This window comes from Solea solea, chromosome 11, assembly GCF_958295425.1.
Source record: "Solea solea chromosome 11, fSolSol10.1, whole genome shotgun sequence".
In the NCBI taxonomy this organism is placed as follows: domain Eukaryota; kingdom Metazoa; phylum Chordata; class Actinopteri; order Pleuronectiformes; family Soleidae; genus Solea; species Solea solea.
In genome coordinates this window covers 25,993,621-26,018,302 of record NC_081144.1, presented here as the reverse complement: position 1 = coordinate 26,018,302, position 24,682 = coordinate 25,993,621, and the positions used below count along the sequence as shown (strand labels likewise).

Sequence of the window (24,682 nt, the reverse complement as noted above, 5' to 3'; positions counted from 1 at the left end):
TCAGTTTACGAGCTAGTTTTTAGCAGATTATTTCTAAAATATAAGTCAATATTTGGCTCAATTGTAAATGAGGGTTTGAGCGTCTTTGATTGATCGTCAGTGAATAATGACTTGACTTCACATTTACAAACCCTGTGAGAAAAACTGACCTTTGCGATAAAACTGAAAGTCACAAACTGCCAATCATCACACGTTCACCCCTGTTTCCCACCATCGACCGTTTCCTCCACCAGAAACAAAAATCTATTTTCTGCCGATGAGTTCGATTGTGACAAAGACATGGAAGCGTTTTGTTCTGCACCGCGTCTCCTCTGAGCAGCTAATGTGGCAGCAGCCTGACGGTGCCTGACGGTGCGTTCAGGGTGATCTGTTACTCGCACTCGACAGTGTCCTGTTTCTGCATAATCTGCTGAAAAAGTGAAGGGGACGTTGGAGCTCTCTGTTTCTCGCAGGGTCACTGATGTGATATTAATTCAATGCTAATAAGATTAAAACATCATGCAGATTGTCTTCTGTGAAATTAAGCCAGTTTAAAAAGCAGCAGCAGCAGCAGCAGCAGCAGCGTCGGACCGTGGCCCCGTAGAAGACAAGTTTCTCACGACGGGGAAATTGAATTATCATCGCCACCAGACGATTTCTGAAGGAGGGAGAAAAGGCTTAGTGAAATCTATTGATGCTGTTAGTCCATGACTTGACTTTTATGCTCCTCTCAGTGGCGTCAGATGACACATGGCAGGATTAATCCCTCAGCATGAGCAATCCCCCAAAGACATCTGGGTATTAAAAAGAAAAAGTTCATGCTTGGCTTTGTGAAGGACATAACCGATGACAGTGGACTGAAAGACTGCAACCATGTCAGTAAATGTCAAACTATATACATATATACTGCAGTGACTTTACATGAAAAACATGGAAAAGATTCATATTTTAGCAACTTAACCAAATGCTCAATTAATACAAATCTATGTCTGTGACATCTTCACTGCTTATCCCATGACACAAGTCGCAGTGTAATTCACTAACTCTCCCACACCAACGTCCACTCAGCTGTGGAGCGAACTGGAAGAAAAAAGCTCAAACAAAGTTTGACGTCTTGTGTAATCTACATTTCAGACACATTTATGGACAAATGAGCGCTACATAATTGTCAGACACTTGACAATAAAACAGACTCATTGTTGTTGCACCTGTTTTTAAAGCCAAATTATTGTGAGTGAAACGGTTCATCATTTTTGTGTTTCCATTTGGGAAAGTATCAAAATAAGCTCCATAAGTTTCCTATTTCTTGGCAGGGTATCACTAGATGAATGTGTGTCGTAGAGTGGTGAATGAATGGTGCATCACACACACACACACACACACACACAGAGCAGGAGAAAGAAATGAGCAGCTTTTACATTCCTGATAAAATCCACGTGAACTGCAGAGTCATTCTCACTCAACATGTCACTTAATGCCTTAACCATTACCATAACCAGTTACTGACTAACTCTAACCTGCACCATAACCAGTTACTGACTAACTCTAACCTGCACCATAACCAGTTACTTACTAACTCTAACCTGCATCATAACCAGTTACTGACTATCTCTCACTTGCAACATAACCAGTTACTGACTAACTCTAAACCAGCACCATAACCAGTTACTTACTAACTCTAAACCAGCACCATAACCAGTTACTGACTAACTCTAAACCAGCGCCATAACCAGTTAGTGACTAACTCTAACCTGCACCATAACCAGTTACTGACTAACTCTAACCTGCACCATAACCAGTTACTGACTAACTCTAACCTGCACCATCACCAGTTACTGACTAACTCTAACCTGCACCATAACCAGTTACTTACTTACTCTAACCTGCACCATAACCAGTTGCTTACTAACTCTAACCTGCACCATAACCAGTTACTGACTAACCTGCATCATAACCAATTACTGACTAACTCTAACCTGCACCATAACCAGTTACTGACTAACTCTAACCTGCACCATAATCAGTTACTTACTAACTCTAACCTGCATCATAACCAGTTACTGACTAACTCTCACTTGCGTCATAACCAGTTACTGATTAACTCTAACCTGCGTCATGACCAATTACTGACTAAGTCTAACCTCCACTATAACCAGTTACTGACTAACCCTAACCTGCATCATAACCAATTACTGACTAACTCTAACCTGCACCATAACCAGTTACTGACTAACTCTAACCTGCACCATAATCAGTTACTTACTAACTCTAACCTGCATCATAACCAGTTACTGACTAACTCTCACTTGCGTCATAACCAGTTACTGATTAACTCTAACCTGCGTCATGACCAATTACTGACTAAGTCTAACCTCCACTATAACCAGTTACTGACTAACCCTAACCTGCATCATAACCAGTTACTGACTAACTCTAACCTGCACCATAACCAGTTACTGACTAACTCTAACCTGCATCATAACCAGTTACTGACTAACTCTAACCTGCACCATAACCAGTTACTGACTAACTCTAACCTGCATTATAACCAGTTACTGACTAACTCTAACCTGCACCATAACCAGTTACTGACTAACTCTAACCTGCATCATAACCAGTTACTGACTAACTCTAACCTGCATCATAACCAGTTACTGACTAACTCTAACCTGCACCATAACCAGTTACTGACTAACTCTAACATGCATTATAACCACAATTCAAATCTTAGTCCTAAACTTAACCAGTTCCTCAGAAATGAGGTTCTGCCTCATTAGGACCAAGTTTTGGTCTCCATGAGAACGACTGGTCCTGACAAGCTCAGTGTTCATGACAGACAACACACACACACACACACACACACACACACACAGCAGAGGGAACAGTTCCAGAGACGAACATTAATCCCCACAGATTAATTGTAGCAGAACAATTGCTTTAGTCACCGTGGATCATCAGCACAGAACAGTGTTTATGAATTACAGTACACACACACACACACACACACAGAGAGTGTAAAGACAACTAAAAATAAAAAAATATAAAATGAAACAATCACGTCTACCTGCTGCGTGTGGGAGGATTAATCAGTCATTCATACGACGTTTATCACAATCAGCCTTTACTTAATGATCAAACGTTTATTAGTATTATGTTAAGAAGTGTAATAAGTTTACAGCACAAAATTGGGTAATGTGAAATTTGTTGTTAATTAATTTTGTTTTTATTAATATTCTCCCTCTCAGCAGTCTATTGCTGAGTACTGAGATATTTCGCATAACGTGAGTGGATCCTACAGACGACTCTTTTATTAAATTATTAAATTATACCCGCGTAAATACTTCAGATTAAAGATTTTATACATGAAGATTGATCCTCAACACTGGACTGACGGCGTGGTTCTGTGATCTGGATAAATGTTCAGATTAGTGGATTAAGAATGATGTTCGCCTCAGATCATGTGACGTTGTATCATGAACACCTTGTGTTCTGTTTGCTTTGTTCACTAAACCTCGTCCCATGTGATCGCAGCGTCAGTCGTCCTGACTTCCATCCTCCTGTTTCCTTTTCTGTGATTGTATACTTTGTCATGTCAAATAAAGTTTTATTTAAGAAAAGAATGTTTGTAGCATCTTCTTATATTATGTTGCTGAGTAACCTGGAGAGGATCTGTGTCGGAACCCTGTCCTCTAGCTACTGGGGTCCCTCAGGGTTCTGTCTTGGGCCCTCTCCTCTTCTCTCTATACACCAACCCTCTTGGTTCTGTTATTCTCTCTCATGGTTTTTCCTATCACAGCTACGCCGATGACACCCAACTCATTCTCTCTTTCCCCAGCTCTGACACACATGTAGCAGAACGAATCTCCGCTTGTCTGACCGACATCTCTCAGTGGATGTCTGACCATCACCTAAAGCTCAATCTCGACAAGACTGAGTTTCTTTTTCTCCCAGGAAAGGGCTCTCCCACCACAGATCTAACCATCACCCTCGACAACTCTGTGGTAGCTCCTTCTCATGCCGCAAGGAACCTGGGTGTGACACTTGATGACCATCTCTCCCTCACTGCCAACATTGCTGTAACAGCTCCATCTTGCAGATACATGTTGCACAACATCAGAAAGATACGACCTCTTCTAACCCAGAAGGCGCAGCGGCACAGGTTCTGGTCCAGGCTCTTGTCATCTCACACTTGGACTACTGCAACTCCCTCCTGGCTGGCTGGTCTCCCTGCGTGTGCCATACGACCTCTGCAACTCATCCAGAATGCAGCAGCTCGACTGGTCCAAAATTCTCCCACACTACACCGCTCCTCCGCTCCCTTCACTGGCTTCCTGTAGCTGCTCGCATCCGCTTCAAGACTCTAGTGCTTGCATTCCATGCTACAAACGGATCCGGTCCAGCCTACATCCAGGACATGATCAAAACCTACACCCCAGCCCGCCCACTCCGCTCTGCATCGGCAAACCGGCCTGCTGCCCCCTCACTGAGAGGATCGCAGAGGCATTCACAGAACTCGAGACTGTTCACTGTCCTAGCTCCCAAATGGTGGAACGAGCTCCCCATCAACATCCGGACAGCGGAAAGCCTCCACATCTTCCGACACTGACTAAAAACACATTTCTTCCGACGCTACCTCAACTAAGACGACGACGACGACAAAAAAACAAAACAAAACAAAAACTTGCTTATACATCGCACTTATGACTAGCACTTCATAGTTTGGCTTACTTGAAGCTCTTACTTACTTCTAGCTCTTATTTGTACCCAAATGTTTAAATGCACTTATTGTAAGTCACTTTGGATAAAAGCGTCATTACATTACATGCTAAAGCATGACAGCGCCACCTACAGGTCGGGCATATGTACTACAGTGTTTACAGAGGTTTCCTGAAAACCAGACAAAAAGACGGTTTTCAAAGCCGGGTTTTCATCAGGGTTTGGAGTCACTGTGTGCCCTTAGACCCCACCGTGCTTTCAGGGTTCTCACACCTTGGTTGACAACAAATTAATGGACTTTTCAAGGACTTTCCAGGACCGATTTGCTCAAAAGAGATGTTGTAATTTTCATTTCCCAGACATCACGTCGTCATATTCTCTCTCTTAACTTTACTCACTCATTGTTCTGCACGGAATCTCACGTCAACGGCAGAGAGAGAGACAGTGGACAGTGAGTCATGATGTCTCCACGTCTGTCCTGCGTCATCTCATCTACGTACATCAAGCAACGCAGGGCATCAAACAGTAGGTGGCGTCATCACAAACAAGGGAGACATTTACCTAAATATCAACTTCTTTACCGCACAACATTCAAGCACTTTCAAGGACCCATGATTGTTTAAGGCCTTCCAATTCACAAACTTTCTAGGACCCAAGGTGCTTGATATAAAATAATAAAACCTACAATGAAATCAATAAAATGAGAATATATACTGGTCTTGATGATCATTCTACATAAATATGTTTAAAGTTTAGTGACAGAAGACAAATCAGAGGCTAAATGATGAAAAATGACACGACAAAAACTCCCCGTCACTCTCCTCCCACCACAGAAGGTAAAGTCCATTTCTGCTGAAGCTTCAAAGACTCTGCGCTCGATATCTGTGGAAAAACGTCCAGAGCTTCGCATGAAAACACTAAGAAGAAAAACCAGAGAAGCAGCAGAGAAAATGTTAGTCAGAGCTGTGAGGAAACGTTTGAACAGAGGATTTATTTAAAGAAAGCAGAGCGGTGCGTGGTATCCACTCATGTGATCCCAATCACAAACAGGTACCAACTCCAGCTGCTGCTCAATGTTTCCTCTGATACCATGAGGTTACTGAGTGGTTACAGAAATCAAATAAATAAAAACAGATGCTGCTTTTAAACTGTAGACCAGATATGACACGAGACAGACCTGTAGACCAGATATAAGAGACGAGACAGACCTGCAGACCAGATATAAGAGACAAGACAGACCTATAGACCAGATATAAGAGACGAGACAGACCTGTAGACCAGATATAAGAGACAAGAGAGACCTGTAGACCAGATATAAGAGACGAGACAGACCTGCAGACCAGATATAAGAGACAAGACAGACCTATAGACCAGATATAAGAGACAAGACAGACCTATAGACCAGATATAAGAGACGAGACAGACCTGTAGACCAGATATAAGAGACAAGACAGACCTGTAGACCAGATATAAGAGACGAGACAAGACCTGTAGACCACATATAAGAGACAAGACAGACCTGTAAACCAGATATAAGAGACAAGACAAGACCTGTAAACCACATATAAGAGACAAGACAGACCTGTAGACCAGATGACACGAGACAGACCTGTAGACCAGATATAAGAGACACGACAGACCTGTAGACCACATATAAGAGACAAGACAGACCTGTAGACCAGATGACACGAGACAGACCTGTAGACCAGATATAAGAGACACGACAGACCTGTAGACCAGATATAAGAGTAAAGACAGACCTGTAGACCAGATATAAGAGACGAGACAGACCTGTAGACCAGATATAAGAGACAAAACAGACCTGTAGACCAGATATAAGAGACGAGACAGACCTTTAGACCAGATATAAGAGACGAGACAGACCTTTAGACCAGATATAAGAGACGAGACAGACCTGTAGACCAGATATAAGAGACAAAACAGACCTGTAGACCAGAACATGTCATTACTGACTCTTCTGTCCTGTATAAACTTATTACTTGATGTAATTGTTGTTTATCTGCTCCTGGTCTCTCTCTTGCTCCTCTACTCTGTCCCCCATTTTTCCTTTCACCCCAACCTGTCGAGGCAGATGCTGCACATGTCTGAGTCTGGTTCTGGTTCTGTCAGAGATTTCTTCTTCTGTTAAAAGGGAGTTTTTTTTTATTGTATTGAATTTAATGGTTTGGGAAACACTAACATTGTAATCAGTTATGAAAATAAGAATTATTAGCAGCTGTGGGTGTGTTCGTGTCCTCATCGGCAGCAGTTATTATTAACGCGTGATCTTTTTTCGTAACACGCACAGTTAATCTGCCGTTATTGACTCATGTTTCCTCTCCAACAGTAAATCCTGATTCCGACTGCATGTTAATGCCACATGTAATTGAGTTCTTGTGGTAATTATCTGCTTCATGCTTTGGTTTACACACTGGGATAAGTGCCAGTTAATGTAAAGTAGAAAGCGCTTAACAACCGTCACAACGTGATGCCCTTTGTTGTTCCACAGAGAGAGAATTACATCCCAGTGAAGATGAGAAAAAAAGCAGAGTGGGATTCAGCCATTACAGTTAAAATTATGGAGTTTATCAAATAAACAGAATAATACAAATCGCTGTCACAAATTAACTTCCGACAAACTAAAGTTTACGACTTACGTCAACACAATTTTTAATTTGTGTGTTTTGTGTTCAACTCCATGAATACATAAATAATCACACTTTCTATTTTAATGATAATGATATATTTAATTATAATTAATCTTGATTTAATGAAGAGATTAACAGATATTGACAGAAAAAACGAGAAAAAATTTAAGAAAATAACACTTTAATGAAACACAAAGAAAAAGACAGAAGCTCTGATTCTGTATTTCAAACAAGCTGCACATTAGTGATGAGATTTGAAGACGAGACTTAATTAGACTCTTAATAAGACTCCTTCTAATTAGAGATCGACAGCAACTGTTGGCCAAAGATTTTTCAGCCTTTATATTTACACATTTATATTATTTTTCCTTTCATACAATAAAATATAACTGTTTAAATACTACAAAAAACATCAGTAAGCAGTGATTTACACTTAATGTCTGCACTGTAATCACAGTATTTACAGTATTTTGAATAAAAAATCCTCAAAAAACAACATTAAAATTGTTGCTAAGTCACATTTCTGACTGATCCCAATGCTAACTCTACTTCTAATGCAGCTAACGGATTTGTCCACATGTCCCCGTCCAATCAAAGTTCCGTCCCTCACCTTACGTATCCCAAAATGTAGTGCTTCCCATAGATGAATGTAAGAATTTGAAATGGCAAAAATGGCTTTTAAGTGTGATGAAGGGTGGTGTCATTATCTGTAACCTAGCAACAGAAGCATGACATGTGGATCTATTTCTTCTTCTAATAAGAATAACTCTTTGATTTTAACATGAAAAAACAACCACGTTAGTTACAATTATCGCGTGTTAAAACATTTGGTCACCAGTCGTTGAATGAATCGTGGGACAGAAGGTCCTTCAAATGTGTCCTCTGAAGGACACAGCTCCTGAATTAAGACACAGCTGTTAAGTCTTTACGCTAAATCCAATGAAGTGGTAATTGACAGAGTGGGTCAGCTCACTTTCTCAACATGACCTCAGAAAAAGAAAAGGTTACAAACAGACGTGGATCTAAATCACCGCCGAAAAACTACTTCATTAACTGCACTCATAAATCCAAGCTAAGGAGTCTCATCACATTTATGTGCCATCTTTTAGTCATACACTTGTCAGCCTGCTCTAATTAGTCACGCTAACTAGGTGTGCCACACTGCTCACGACTACCCAGATCAATATCCACTCATCTGAACATCATGATCATTTCTCACGAGCTGTTGGCTCCCAAATAAAAGCCACCATAAATCTGAGCTTGTGACTGCGATGAAGACGGTGGAGAGACGAACACACAAACTGTAAATACACTTATTTATGAGCACAAGTTTGTCCTCGTCCAACCGTGTCCACCGCTGCCAGCACCAGTGTGTGTGTGAGCGGTCCTGTGTGATCGTCTGGGAGACGGAGCAGTGCATTGATCCAGGAGGAGACGTCATTAAAAAAAAGAGGATATTAATCACACTCTGACATGACTATGCTAATGACTACAAGACGACCAAACACTCATCAATACTTCATCTTATTGAAAGAAGCCTAATGAGTCCACACAGACGACCAGTCGTACAGAGAACAGCTGACATGTTCAGTGGAATAGGTTTTCTTCTCTTATAGTCAGCAGTGGAACCAGTGACTTTTATTGCGCTAATTAATGAACTCCTTTAACCAGATCACGCACTTTATAACCCTGCAAACTGACAACCAGACAACAAGAGCACATTATGTTCAACAATAGAATAAAAGCTTCAGGCAAATTAGTGGGAGAAGTCTGAAAATAGGGGAAAAACCACAGTGATTTAGTCAGGGATGCAACGATGACTCCACTTTTAATTGATTACTAACTTAATCTTCAGCTATTTTGACAACAGATTCTATCAGAATGAATGTCTTTTATAATTAAACCAAACTTTCTGATGTTTCAGCTTCATAAACCTGAATATATAACAAAATAAAAAAATCATTCAAACTAATGAATTCTGGTTAGTGGACAAAACAAGTTTAATCGATTAATCAAGAACATCGTCAACAGATGAATCCCTGATGAAAACAGTCATTAATTAACAGTCCTACATTTATCTCAGTATTTAGTTTGTGTGAGTTTGAGTGAGTACGGCATCCAATCAAAACACGTCAAATATTACACAGTCCGTTCTCCCTCTTCCTGATGTTTTTGGTCTGTGGACGGTGCTCCAGGTCTCCCTTGTTTGTGACGACGCCACCTACTGTTTGATGTATGTAGACGAGGCCGACGCAGGACAGGCGTGGAGACATCATGACTCACTGTCCACTGTCTCTCTCGCCACCGCTGACGTGAGATTCCGTGCAGAACAATGAGCGAGTAAAGTTAAGAAAGAGAGAGAAAATGATGAAAATCTCTGTCTCACCAAAGACAAAAGACAAAGACGGACTTAGAGGACAATCACTTGTTCAGATGCAGAGCTGCTGCACATCAATAAGAGAGGACGCCATCATGGACCGAGACGCTCTTACAAGTCTTAAGCTGAGTCAGCACGTTCTGTCCTTGAATTTGAGGGAGTTGGTCCTGGAAAGTCCTTGGTGATCATCTCACCATCACTTTAGAAACATTAGCAACTCTTGCTACTTTATCAGCCATGACAGAAACTTCTCTGCTAACCTCAAACTGCACCACGTCAGACGAAGACACAGCACGTACACGTGAGTCCAATGTCCAATGTGTCCATCGATGCACAAGCAGCAATGTTCTTACTCAAACAGATGATGTCACGTCAGTTTTGAACACATAAATACAATGGATGGATCTGGATGTTCTTGTTGACACTATGGTATGTAATTCAGAACTGAGTACCGTTTGTATAGAAGATAAAGTTACTTGGCTCAGGACGCAGGACATGACTGTGTCGACTCCACCGAACAGTTTCTGGTTGGGTTTGGTTAGATTCTCTGATGCTGAGAACATGTTTCTGTTCAGTCAAAGACGTTCTGTCACTGTGACTGAAATAGCATTTTAATGAGCTTTATGTTATGATAAAACACGTTAGTAATGCTAGAGGCAATATACACACAATGGGAAATATACAGTGAATATTTTTAATAGGCTTTGTCAGTTTTTTTTGTTGTACTGCGTTTAAACTACAAGCAATTAAAGCTTTTGGTCTCAACACTAAATATTATCCAATAAGAGAGAAATGAAACCCAGAAGACAAAAACAAGCTTACTGAGACAAACTTCAGTGCTGTAATGGGATCACAAAAACACACAATTGTTTACTTTTCCTCATTTTCTCTCTTGCGTCTCACAAACGGCACAAAAAAAAAAAACATTCAACCCATTTTCACATAAGACTGAAATTATTATTACTTTATTTAGAAAGTTCAAAATCAATTTGTTTAACAACCCGGTTATAAAATCACTCAGTGGAGCGATCGTCTCAGTGTGTCGTATTCAGCTGAACCCTGATGAGTGTCTGACTCTCATCGCCAGGATTTTAGCTAAGCTTTTCGAGCCGTGCTATCGAGAGAGAGCCGGTGGATCTGAGGACAGTGTAAATCATTCAGGTGATTAAACCTCTTTATTTTATTAACCTCCTGTCTCTGTTTGTTTCATTTTCATTAGGATTAAAAAAAAGGATGAAGCAGGGGCCAGTCAAGAACTGTGTGTACTTTTACTGTGGCGTACCTCAGGGTTCTATTTTAGGTCCCATTTGATTGTCTACTTGTATGATTCCTCTCGACTAAGTCATTATGTGGCACAATATCTTCTACCTGAGGCAAAACTTTCAGAAACAAAACCTTGTCCCTCTGTCCATCCATGTCCACCCTCATCTTGTTGGACACTTCGATTTGAATTTGACCTCACCATAAAGAAAGTCGTCCAGTCCCGTCTCTCCAAAATAAAACCACTCCATTATGACGCAGATCTGAAACACATGCATTCATATTCTCCAGACTGGACGACTGTAATCGACTCATAAATCACTCTCCCGTCTCCAGCAGCAGCTAGACTTCATACTGGTTCTAACATCGTCAAACATTGGACACTGTCCCCTCACCACAGTCCTTTACGCCCTTTAGTCGCTCTCTGTACTGATCACTTTTACAGCCTTAGATCCTCGGACAAGGCCCTCCTCATCGTTGAGGCTCAAATCCAGAAGAGACCGGGCCTTCCCCATCAGAGACCCTTGACTTTGGGGCATCCTGCCTGAGGAGATGAGGCTCAAGGAATCAGTGACTTCTTTTAAATAACTTCAAATAAGCCTTTGTTTTCTTGTGACCATGTCTTTCTATCTTACCCTGATCCCTTCAATTGTTTGGTTTATTGTCATCTAGCCCCTTACTAACTTATTTAACATTTCATTTTAATGGTCAGGACACTCGAAGCATGTACAGTGAGGTTTACACAGACTTTGACCTTTGACGACCTCCCAAACCTAAACTGTTAATCCTGAGTGAACTGAGTGAGTCTTTATCTGCTGAGACAGACGTTCAGACGTTCACAAAAGTCACTGCAGACGTTCTCCAGAACGTCTCACGTCTGCTCTCCTCCCTCATAAAATGCGCAATGTACCGATTACACTCGTGGAAATATTTAGGCCTGATATTGTGATTTATACATTCCAGTTGCATGTGGCATTTACATCTATTTTAAGATAAACAACCTAATAAGACTGTGTGATGCAAATTAAAGACTTTATTTATGTAAAATGACCAATAACTTAAATGTGTTTTAAGTTCAGCCACATTTACATTTATACCTAAAACTGATGTAAAACTATCTCATACAGTAAATAAATGATGATTGTGTCACAGCTTCAGCCTAATTTAAAATGTTCTAACTGATTCATTTGGATTGTTTTTTGCAATTAACAGATTTATGCTGATTCTAAAGACTTTGACATTTGAAAATTAGAATACATGAATTTTTAATAATAAACTATGCCATGGTTCATTTTCCCCAGTGAGTTTCAAACTATTTTCTGCAATAGTCATACAGCCATATTTCAGCCAATATGATCAGCATCGAAATCAGTAAACAGAAAAAATCTGATATAATCCAAAAACTGTAAATATCACTTAAATGCTTGACTAAGTGCAGGCTGTGAAGAGAGCTGTGCACATCCGCCATGCTGCAGTGATTCTATGATAAGAGACATTTAAATAGAGAGCAAACCAATTGTAGTTTGGAAAAAATAAATGGTTGACAGCTTCAGTCAAGTTTAAATCAGCAGGTTAAGCTGACTTACCAACCTGCCGACAATTTTCTTCCCTCAGTGTTTCAGGGTGTGAATCAGGGGTTAGGGTTACCTACCCACGAGACAACAACTCTATGACAGAGCTCCACACTAACTTTTTGCATTGGTTGCACTGGTGCGCCTAACTTTTTTTTTTTTAGGTGCACCAGCATTTTTGGGTACACTCGGCCTCTGCGCCGAGCATTCGTGCCCCCGAGTGCAGACTTGTTGTTGAGAGCTGTGTGACGGTCTCGTCTCGCCCCCTCCACACACCCCTGACCGCTAACCCAAACCGTCGGGCCCAGCATGAGCCGGACACGGCTACCGGTGGATCTAGGGTCAAAATCTGTTGGTTGCATTGTATTTTCTATTGTAATAGAAAGAAAGAGGTGCAGAAGAGTTTGGCCGTGGAGGAGTTATCCGCTCTACTGAGTGCATAAAGAGCAGCACAGCCCTCGGGTCCACTTTATAGTCTCCCGTCTTGTTTGAACCAAATCTGCTTTTATAACTCCCCCGCAACTCTGTCCTGCTGTAATCAGCTTTTAAACCTGCTATAAATTCAGATGAGTGTTTCCCCTAACAGTTGTCTGGTGGATGGGAAGGACCACAGTAGGACCACAGAAGGATCACAGAAGGATCACAGAAAGACCACAGTAGGACCACAGAAGGATCACAGAAGGATCACAGAAAGACCACAGTAGGACCACAGAAGGACCACAGAAGGACCAAAGAAGGATCAGAGTAGGACCACATAAGGGCAACAGTATGACCACAGAAGGACCACAGGAGGATCACAGAAGGACCACAGAAGGATCACAGAAGGACCACAGAAGGACCACAGTATGACCACAGAAGGACCACAGAAGGATCACAGAAGGATCACAGAAGGATCACAGAAGGACCACAGTAGGACCACAGAAGGATCAGAGTAGGATCAGAGTAGGACCACATAAGGACCACAGAAGGACCACATAAGGACCACAGTATGACCACAGAAGGATCACAGAAGGACCACAGAAGGACCACAGAAGGATCACAGAAGGACCACAGTAGGACCACAGAAGGATCAGAGTAGGACCACATAAGGACCACAGTATGACCACAGTATGACCACAGAAGGACCACAGTAGTGTGCACATGTTTTAAGTTGTTCTCTCAAACATATGGTTCTTGTTCTTCTTCCTGCTCATTTTGTCGTGGCGTTGTTTGGTTTTGTAAAACTTGTTAAAAGGACATGAGCAAAAAAGAAATAAAGGAAATGAAATGTGTCTTTATTGTTTTGTCAGTGTGAACATAATTCATAAACTTTCTAAACTGCTGACTCTGAAAGCATGAACAAAAGTTCCAAGGACTTCAAGCTGCTGGAACTGAGCGTGGCAAATACTAAATGATTGGATATTGGATCTTAAACCAGCAGTAACCATGGTAACAGGTGCATCTCTTGGACAGGGTCAGAGTCAGCTGCAGTTTTTACATCAAAGGTTCAAACTGAAAAAATAACAACCCTGTCGAGTTTGAGTTGAGTTTTAGATTTTCAGGTTGATTTTGGACAGACTTGAAAATGGTGCAGTGAAAAAAAACAAATGCACAGATGTTGGCCACAGATTCAGGAGGAACAGTAATTTAGTGTAAGTGTCTGTCGAGCATCACCTGCCTTGATTTCCTCAAATGTCACGTACACACTCCCAGTATCTGCCGGACACAAACACAGAGCTGCACTGCAGCCTCACAGCAGCTCTCTGCTCTTCTTTCTCTTCTTCTTCTAAATAAAGTGTCAGAGCTGTTTTCTGTGTGCTTTAACATCGAGGTAATAAGCAGCGTTGCAGGAGCACAAGTAAACTGCTGATCTGAGGCTTTTTATATTGTTACAGTCGGTGCGTTTACAATAGTCGGGCTAATTCAGTTTTGTTAGTCTCATCATTAGTCCGACTTAAATTGAGCTAGTCTTAGTCGGACTAACATACTTGAATAATGTGATTTATCGTCTAATTACACCTGAATGTATAAATTTAGTTGGACTGGAGTCGGACTTGTTGTTCTGCACCAAAATGTCCTCCCACGTCTGTGACCTGGAGGTAGAAGGAGACGACGTATAAACTGCAGGACTGTTGCCAAAAAAGAACATCGGCGAGATCGAAAGCTACAGAGAAGAAGATCCTTCTCACTTGTTTTTCTGTGACTTAAAGGTCAACAGGAAACTGACAGAGGTCATAGAGAGACACACTCTTTAAGTCGTCCGATTGTCCGTCTTAGTTGGACGACGACCTTAGCTCGATTCAACTGTGCATGTAAACGCACCGAGTGATCCTGAACAGAAGACGTTTCCCCTCTTTACTCCACGGTCGTCATTTTGTCCACGTTTTAAGACACTCGCATATATAATGTGTGAAGAGGAGGATCTCGTGTTTCTGCTTTTCAGGGAACCAAGGAGAGACAGTGAAGAGACTGTGACCCTGACTCTTCCTCTCCTCGTCTCCTCTGACATACTGCTATCAATAAAGCAACTGTCCATTTACAAGAAGAAAGATGACAGCCATGCTTCAAGTAAACTGTTCACCTGGCGCTTCATTGCCCACTATTGGAGGGGGAGGGATTATGGATTCCTATTGAGATTACTGTCAGATAAACAAAACAATCACAAAGCAGCAGCAGCAGCAGGCTGGCCAGCTTGTCCGTGGACAAGATAGGACACACAACTAATGATGTGCATGTTAACACATAATCTGACACACACACACACACACAGAAACAATCAAATCATTCTGAGTGCAGCGCTGGGGCTGAAGCTCAGACGTTAGCAGTAAATTTAGCAGGTGCAACAAGCCTGCAGAGTATCCGTGATTCTCTGAGAGCCCCGAGGCACCGAAAGCAGAAGGACGAGAAATCAAAGAAAGCACCTTCTGTGGGAAGTTCTTTAATCTCGGTTCGTCAGACGAGTATAAAATGCCGTTCAGCAGAGTCGGGACACTTTTCCTTACACTATAGACCACAAGAAATCTGGAAAGAACCATTTAGAAATCAGTGATATCATGTATGAAGTGGAGGATTAGCACTCGTGTGAACATACCCAGCGACATTTGTCTCTGTTTGCACCAGCTCAAGTACACAAGGGTTAGGGTCTGGGTTTGTGTGGTTAGTCTGGATCTGTGTGCGCGTGTTTATGACGTAAAGTGGGAACAGAGCGACCAGAATGTCAGGCAGGTTTACATTAGTCAGCAGATGCAGAGGGCCACATCATTAGTCACTCTGACACCCACTTCTGGCCTCTGCTTTATTGATGAGGCAAAGCTCGACGACTAACCCCCCCCCCTTAAAACACACACACACACACACACACTGTGCTCTTCCGCAATCCTACTGTAAAAGCAACAGGAGACAGGTCCAGCGTCTCAGGTCTTACTCCGGATGACGTGTCCTGAGTGAGACACGCTGCTGCATGTTTATTGAAATCCTCGTCACGGTCCTCACAATACTGTGATCATTCATCAGCTGATCTGCTGAAGCTAACAAGACGTTAGCAAGCAACAGAAGCTGTTGAAGTCAGAAAAGTGTAAACTTAGCATTATAGCTAGGTTTGCTAACCAGCGAGCCCATCTCCATTTGATAAACACACCAACAGCATTTCCTACATAAACTGGACCAATACTGAACAGTTTCAACAGTAACTTCACAATTTGGACGACATGCTAGCATTACAGCTAGGTTTGCTAATTAGCGAGCCAATCCTGTCCATGTGATGAAAAAATTGAATTTGTTGTGGATAAAAGTTTCTCAAAGACTATTTTTTATTCCTTCGATCAGAAGTCTCCAAACCGAGAGCTGCTCATGTTTTTTAACATTTATTTCCACCAAAACCAAAAGTGAAGGAGATTTTTGTTTTTGCTACAACGTTAACAAAATGTCCACAACACACATTTTGTACTAAACACAACTAAAGTAGTATTTCAGGGTTGTTTTTGGGCAGCTTGTTACTGTCGCTGTCATTGTTACTGGCAGTCTCACATCACCACTCACTCATGAAGCTGACAGCAGCACAACTGTTAACTGTTAACTGACAATTAACAAAAAACAATCATTCAGGGATGGAAGGAGGGGAGGCACCTCTGAGTTTGATTGGATAAAAATATACGCAGGTTTCATTTTGACCATTGAAACCATGGGGGGCTACTTGGAAAGACTGAGACTGCATCTGGGACTGGGACTGAGACTGAGACTGGGACTGCGAGCTACGCGGTGGATAATATTACGTTTTCTGCTTTCCATGTTTTCACATCAGAGATTCTTTGTCCAGTTGAACAACAAACATATTGAGTGCAGAACTTCGCGTGATGTTGACGCGAGCCCAAGCACTAACAGACCACAACAGAGCAGACAATGCCATGTTTATAGGGGCGGGGGCCATTCATGTTTCCACAGAGCAAACAATCAATCCAGAATCAAGCATGTGCCGGGCAGGTTGTGAATGGCAGGGCTGGATGACAGGGAGCCAAGTGTGTCACTGCAATGAGCTCAGAGCCTTTTATGGCCTCCATGACTCTGACATTTAGCAGGATGCTGCAATTTGTCAGCCTCTCGGTCTGAGGGGGGGGGGGGGCTCTCGTAAAACACATTACCATTAGGCCTAATAGTGTCGCATCACAGAGCTCAGTGTGTGTGTGTAAAATTAATGATGTGAGTGTGTGTGGTTCCCCTCACAACAATAAACCGACTGTCAGAAATATATGATGTACATAAAACTGAGGAGAAACAGGTCAGCGCACGAGTAAACGAGTGTAAAACTCAGTCAAAGCCAACACATGAAACAAGGAAAACAACAAAAACAGCAGCAGCAGGTTTCACAGAAACATGTACGATATTCATGAGACAATGACATTTACCTCAAATAACCAGAATACTTGTTTACCATTTACAATTAAGAGCATCTCACTACTCTGCATCAGAGCTTTAGAAACCGAGAGGCACTTGATTCTCAATGCCGGCAACTAGCGTAACTCACAGAGAGAGAGTGGAGGAGGAAAGAAGAGAGCTTTTAAACTGCAAAGTCACTGCTCCACTTTGCTTTGAACTGAAAGAGGATGGCTGCTAAATATAGGGCAAGTACGTAATAGCACAATCTCTTTGGTTTGTTTCACTACACACGGATCATTTCCTTCATTTCTGCCCCTCTTTATGTATTATGGGTAGTGATGTGTATCAAACTGTGACTGTTTTATGTCGAGAGAAACATTCCCACTATCATGGTTTGAATTACGGGGGAGTGAAGGGGGCTCGGCTCACCTGAATCGGACACAAGGTCCCCTGAAAGCTATTTTCATCTATGTACTGGCCTGGGGGCCACTGAGAGTCTAGTCTGGTCAGGAGGGGACCATTTAAGTGAAAAAATAGGGAAAAAGCAACTTCTTAGAAAAGGTGGTGAATTTTACATCACGACATTTCACCATAATATCACAATAACAATATTTGTGACGATATTTCACACAAATTTAAAGTAAAAATGTTTATTGACAGCATAATATTTGAATTGGCAGAGAATCTTTGCACTGGATGCCCTTCCTGATGTAACGCTCCCACTGAGGCCATCCTGGGACCAGTACTTGCACTACACTGGATGTGGTGCCCCGTGGCTGGGGTCATTTTAAAGTATCCAGTCAACCCAGTCAATGGTGAGCAATGGGGATTGGGTGCCTTGCCCAGAGGTACTCGAGCACTGGACCTGTTGGGATTCAAACCAGGCAACCCTCCAGTTACAAGCCAAGCTCCCCATTCACAAGGCCACTGGCTGTACACAAACAAACATACACTTGATATTTTGTGGCAGCAAACATGAAATCAATTTGGGGCCGCAGGTGGCCCACCAGCCGGGAGTTTGACACCTCTGTCTTAGACTGAAAGTAGCACTTGTTACCGTTAAATGTGTAGCAACCAACTCAAGACACTGTTAGCACCATTTTTAAGAACTTCTCATTCACAAGCTAAATAATCCCATCGTCAAGAAACAAGCACAACTTCAACAGTGGACAACGAGAGTCAGTCCAACTGATTCAGCATCAAAAAAACAAGGAAACATGATTTACAGTCCTTCATTATTCCACTGGGAATACAGGCATTCAAACAGAAAAGCCTGCCCTTCCTCAGCATCCAGACATCCACAGGATCAACAAGCAGGAGCAGTTTCAGTATTTGTATCAGTTAAGTCGTGATGGAATCATCCCTGATAAAGGGCAAGCATTACGGAGAGAGAACATCTTAATTCCCCGTCCTTCTGCCAGAGGAACAACATCAGCTGTGGAAACACATGTAAACTCAAAGCAGCAGTTTCTCTGTCGTCTCTTATCTCATGCAGCGTGTTCTGGAAACAGTGTCAGTGACTCCTGAAGCAGTTGTAGGTTTTTGGGACACAGCGTCAGACACACATTTCAAGTCAAACATTTACTCACACACGCGCGCGCACAGACACACAGACGCAGCTCTCAAAACAAAGAGATAAAAGAGGTGTATGCTCTGCACTTACCCCAGTGTTGTCATAGTAACAATGGTGTACCAGAAGGAGGCTGGGATGCTGGTGAATTTGCTGGAGGTTGAACCCTTCTCTGCGTAGAACATCACCGTAGCAAAGATAATTATGGCCATAGTGAGGGAGAAGAGCAGGAAGCCCAGCTCCGAGGCGCAGCTCTTCAGTGTGTAGCCCAGGATTCGCAGGCCCTGCGAGTGACGGGAGAACTTAAAGATACGGAAGACGCGGAAAACCCGGAGCGTCACAAAGGCACCGCTCACATCCTCGTTGTCGGTCATCACCAGGCCGATGTAATAGGGCAGAATGGCCACCACGTCAATGATGCTCATGACAGACCTCATGAAGCGGTAGCGGCTGGGCGCAGCAAACAAGCGCATCAGGTACTCCACGGTGAAGATCATGACACAGGCAGTGTCCATGCAGAAAAAGGCCACGGTGTAACGCTCACCACATGGTACTTCCTTTTGGTTGGGCACAGAGCCGCAGGGCACCGTCTCCACCACGTTGGTGAGGACAGAGACAGCAATGAAGAAGCCGGTGACGTAGTAGAAGACAAGAGCCATAGTGGAGGTGTGGGGGTTCTCAAAGGCCCGCCACATGGTCTCCCTGAAGGTCATGTTGGGCAGCTTAGCATCCTTGTTGTCCTCCTGGTCATCCATGAGGCGCTCTGCGTTCTCCCGCTTCCTGTCCTTGTACTCTTCGTAGCAACAGTCACCGATGATCTCTGGTACGATGCCAAAGAAGGACAGCTCCTCGTCGTAAGAGGAGATGCACTCGTACCGCGGGTAGTGGAGCTTCCCAGTGCGGTAGAAGTTGAGCACGCTGCGGAACACGTCAGGGTCCCGGTCGAAGAAGTACTCTTTGGTCTCCTCGTTAAAGAAGAACTCCTTCTCCGAGCTGCCCAACAGTGTGTCCGGGTACCGGTCCAGCGTGTTCCTCCAGGTCTGGAAGCGTCGTCCACTCACATTGAGGATGATTAGCTCGTCCTGCCGCTTGCTCTTCTCAGCCGGTGCCACTGGCATGGGCAGATTGGCTACGGGCATCCAGCCGATAGCTGCCGCCCTGGCGAAAGGAAGCCATGCCGCTACTCCCGCCGCCATGTTGTGTCCGGCTTGGGGTGTAGGGGAGAACAAGTCCAGTGCCTTCACTACCAGCTTGACTTCAGCTCATTCACCATCTAAAGAGAGGAAAGAGAGGGAGGGAGTCTGTGAGGACAGGACGAGCGCTGTTATGATGAATGAAAGGAGCAGGGTGAGAGCAGTGAAGGAGAAAACAGGAGAAAAGGAGTTTGGGATATTTGAAAGATGAAGACGTAGAGAGACAGAAGAAGACAACAGTTTTCGTAGGAACTTCCTGGTGTTTTCAGTCAGAATATTAGTTTCCCTTCACTCGTGCTAAGTAGCAGCTGCCCTTCCATCCTTCAGTCGTGACAGTATACTAATGACTTCCTGTGTGCAGCACAGGAACAAGATTCAAAACACCACTACACTGAGAAACAAAGAGCTAAAAATGCTTAATTAGCATTGTGTGAAGTCATCTAGCGAGATTTGTTTCTTTATAAAAGATATTCACGACAGCTTTGACAGACCGAGAAACCTGTGGCTCCGACACACGAGGACGAGTTCAGGAGAATCTGGATCGTATCGGCTTTTTATCCACACAGGAACAACGTGTTTGAGTTTCCAGGGAAACGATGATGTCATGACATTCACTGTCACTAACTTCATCTTCTAAAACATTTTATACCAAATATTCTCTCTCTCACAGTAACGTTCATATACAGTGGTGTAAAAGTGGTGACCGAGCAAAGTCACAGGAGGCAGATTTATTCTCTCCTCTTCCTCCTCTTCCCCACACACTGATTTACCTCCAGAGGAAACTCGCGTACCACACTTTTAGCCCTTTCACACCGGCACGACTCTGTGCCGGTTCCGGTTCCCAAACCTAATTTTGAACCGGCCAGCGGTTCTTCCCCGCAAACTTTGACATCATCAGTGGGTGTGTCTTATCCATGGTTCTGAGGCTTTAGAACAGAGCCAGAACCAGAGCCAGAGCCAGAACCTCGTCTGTCTGAAAGCAGCGTTTGAGAACCATGGTTCTAGTATTTGTGGACAGTTTGGTCTTTTAAGCTTTCTTCTTCTGTTTGTATACACAGCTTTCTGCTCATGGTTCACGTTTTATCTCTGGTTTTGGTGTGGTCCTGTGGTTACAGCGCCACATACAGGTTTACCAGCGCATTAATGAAAAGAGGCTTAAAAAAGTAAAGTTTTAGAGACAAAAACATCGTACAGGGAAAGTTCTGTTCCCACGTGGATAAGGCTTTGGACTCTACAGGGTCCCCCAAACCCTTGTTTGAGAACCACTACTATAGTCTCAGATATTATAGCACATAGGGAATGCACCGTCAACACCTCCAGCTAAAGTGATCCAGAACCGGGCCTGGAACTGACAGACAAAAACCCGACAGAGAAACGTTTACTTTCCAACATAAAGCGTGTTTAGATTAGACAGAGTGATTTCATGTCATCACAGCAGCGTGTAAAAAAAACGCTCTTCTTTCTCAGCTGCAGCTTCACTGCATTTGTCTTTTTTAATGGTTTAAAAAAGCAGAGGAGAATAAAAATAAACACACAATAAAACTCGTTGTTTGTAAGCTTTTCAAAATAAAACGAGCACAAGGTTATTGACGGATGTTCATATGAACCTGTTGAGTTTCTATGAAGTGAACGTGCAGATTCATGACAGTGACAGACAAACATGAACAGGTGGATTCAGACATTATTTTACATTTGTCTCTTTGTTTACACACTCACCGATTCGAAACGATCCATCCAAACAATACATCAAACATAAAAGAGCTCGCGCAGCAGCAGTTTGCTCACACGGCGCAGGTTTGCGTCTTTGTAACAGCAGCACAAGAAGATGAAAGAGGAGGGAAAACAGGACACATTCACCCGAGCACAGAAGTTCTTTTCACCGGCAGCAGCAGCGGCAGCAGCGGCAGCAGCGGCGGCTCAGGACGACAAACGGAAAAGTACCGGAGAGACGCAGAGAAACGGAAAAGTACCGGAGAGACGCAGAGAAACGGAACACAGTTTCCATGATGAGGAGGAACAGAGGGCGCGCGCGTGTGTGTGTGTCTTCTGTCCTCAGCGTGTTAGAAATGACTGGAGACGAGAGGAAGGAGGAGGAAGAGGAGGAGGAGGAGCTGCCCCCCCCCCCCCCCTCTCTCTCTCCCTCCCTCTCTCTCTCTCCCCCACACACTCTCTCACTCTCTCTCTCTCTCTCAGTTCATTTCAAAAGAGCTTTATTGTCATGGGAAACATACGTTTACATTTTCAAAGCAAGTGTCAAAATAAAACATAATTACATACATAAATATAGATATATGTAAATATATAGCTATATATATGTATGTGTGTGTAACCTCACGATAAGATACCAATAACATCACAACACAACAACTCTGTCATAATCAATATATTGCCGGATAATCATATATCTATACATCACGATATCTAACAGATATCTAACTGACATCTGACTGATATCAGTCTGATATCTGACTGATATCTGACTGATATCTAACTGATATCTGACTGATATCTGACATCTAACTGATATCTGACTGATATCTGACTGACATCTAACTGACATCTGACTGATATCTGACTGATATCTAACTGATATCAGACTTATATCTAACTGATATCTGATGTCTAACCGATATCTAACTGACATCTAACTGACATCTGACTGATATCTGACTGATATCTAACTGATATCTGATGTCTAACCGATATCTAACTGACATCTAACTGACATCTGACTGATATCTGACTGATATCTAACTGATATCTGATGTCTAACCGATATCTAACTGACATCTAACTGACATCTGACTGATATCTGACTGACATCTAACTGACATCTGACTGATATCTGACTGATATCTAACTGATATCAGACTTATATCTAACTGATATCTGATGTCTAACCGATATCTAACTGACATCTAACTGACATCTGACTGATATCTGACTGATATCTAACTGATATCTGATGTCTAACCGATATCTAACTGACATCTAACTGACATCTGACTGATATCTGACTGATATCTAACTGATATCAGTCAGATATCTAACTGATATCTGACTGACATCTAACTGACATCTGACTGATATCTGACTGATATCTGACTGATATCTAACTGATATCAGTCAGATATCTAACTGATATCTAAGTGAAGAAAACAGAAAGTATTAAACGTTGGATTATCTCTAACTTTCCCACTGAAACGTACTCAGTCTTCTTTGTTTTGGCTTTTTTGGGTAAAGTTTAATAATCTTTCACATTATATTTATTCATTCATGAGTTTGAAAAACATTCTGTTATTTTGTTTAAAAAGGATTCTATAGTGTCAATGTTTTTTTATTATACGTTCATTTCTGGTTCTTTTTCAGTTTTATCATCACAACGTTTTTAGTAATTTTATTTGATATTCTTATGTTATAGCTCCTCCTATTCTAGTTTTTATATTCTGACATTTTATACTATTTTTTGCTCATTTTTATATTGCTGTATTTTATCTTACTTTATTGCTTGATTTTTTTTTACTTGTTGCTCGTCGACTCCTGACCTTTTTGAGGTTTTCTTTCTGCAGTTATAAGGGAATGTGCTCGGTGTGGGATCAATGAATAATGTATAATGTAATCCAAACAGGATTAGTGAGTCACTCATGGAAAATAATCACACTAACAATAACAAATAAATACAATTTCAGATTCATTTAAGCTCCTTTAGACGAGAAATAAATACATTTGTTTGTTTGTTTCTGCTGCTAACGTCATATCTTATCATCATTATTATCTTTATTATTGTTATTATTATTATTGTTATTGTTGTTCAGGTAGATCTCACTGACGTTATGCTCAGGTTATATATATATATATATGTATATATTCCTGCAGGGGTGTAGCTAAAAAAAACCCAGGGGCACCGTCTTTCTTAATTGTGTGCACATTTTACATTTCAAATCTTTGTCGAGAAAGTGTTTCAAATGTTCTGTAGCAAGGCTCCTGTGTGGAGTCAGGAAATCCCATTAAAGGTTTATTTTGATCGTAACTTAAACACAGTCTGTCCCCGCTGATGCTTTCAGAGTCTGAGCCTTTAAAGTTGGAGGAAAACAAAAGACACGATCACGATCTGTAATTAACACAACACTCTTAAATTATACAACATTTCCACACTCATGACTATTTAAAGTCCACTCTCAGGTCACTGAATTACCACATGAAATATTCAAAGATAAATGATCGAGCGTAGCAACAAAACATCCCATAATATCACGAACAACACTCGCTCATGTAGACAGTTTATATGAAAACATGGATGTCGTGGCTGAGTCCAGAAAATGAAGTGTGTGAAAAGGGAATTCTCTTGAATGGCCACCAGTGGGCGACACACAGATGTGGTCAATTGATCAAAAATCAGTGCAAGTCAGTGTAAATGACTCTGTGTTGGTTCTACTGTGGTTCACAGTTGGTTCTTGGTTCTCCAGAGAAGTTCTTTGTGATTCCACTCGAACAGAAACACACCACAGTACAATAAA

General features: G+C 42.2%; 1 protein-coding gene across 1 annotated transcript in view; it reads right to left on the bottom strand.

The window, feature by feature from the left end:
• The window catches only part of kcnd3 (potassium voltage-gated channel, Shal-related subfamily, member 3), an 88,837-nt gene extending 66,591 nt beyond the window's left edge, over nt 1-22,246 (bottom strand). Inside the window, exons 1-2 of the mRNA XM_058642661.1 lie at nt 21,882-22,246; nt 19,066-20,245 (exon numbers count right to left, since the gene is read on the bottom strand). Coding sequence (XP_058498644.1) covers nt 19,066-20,168 — 1,103 coding nt within the window. The 5' untranslated portion in view covers nt 20,169-20,245; nt 21,882-22,246. The remainder of the gene's footprint in view (nt 1-19,065; nt 20,246-21,881) is intronic.
• Nucleotides 22,247-24,682: the final 2,436 nt, after the last annotated feature.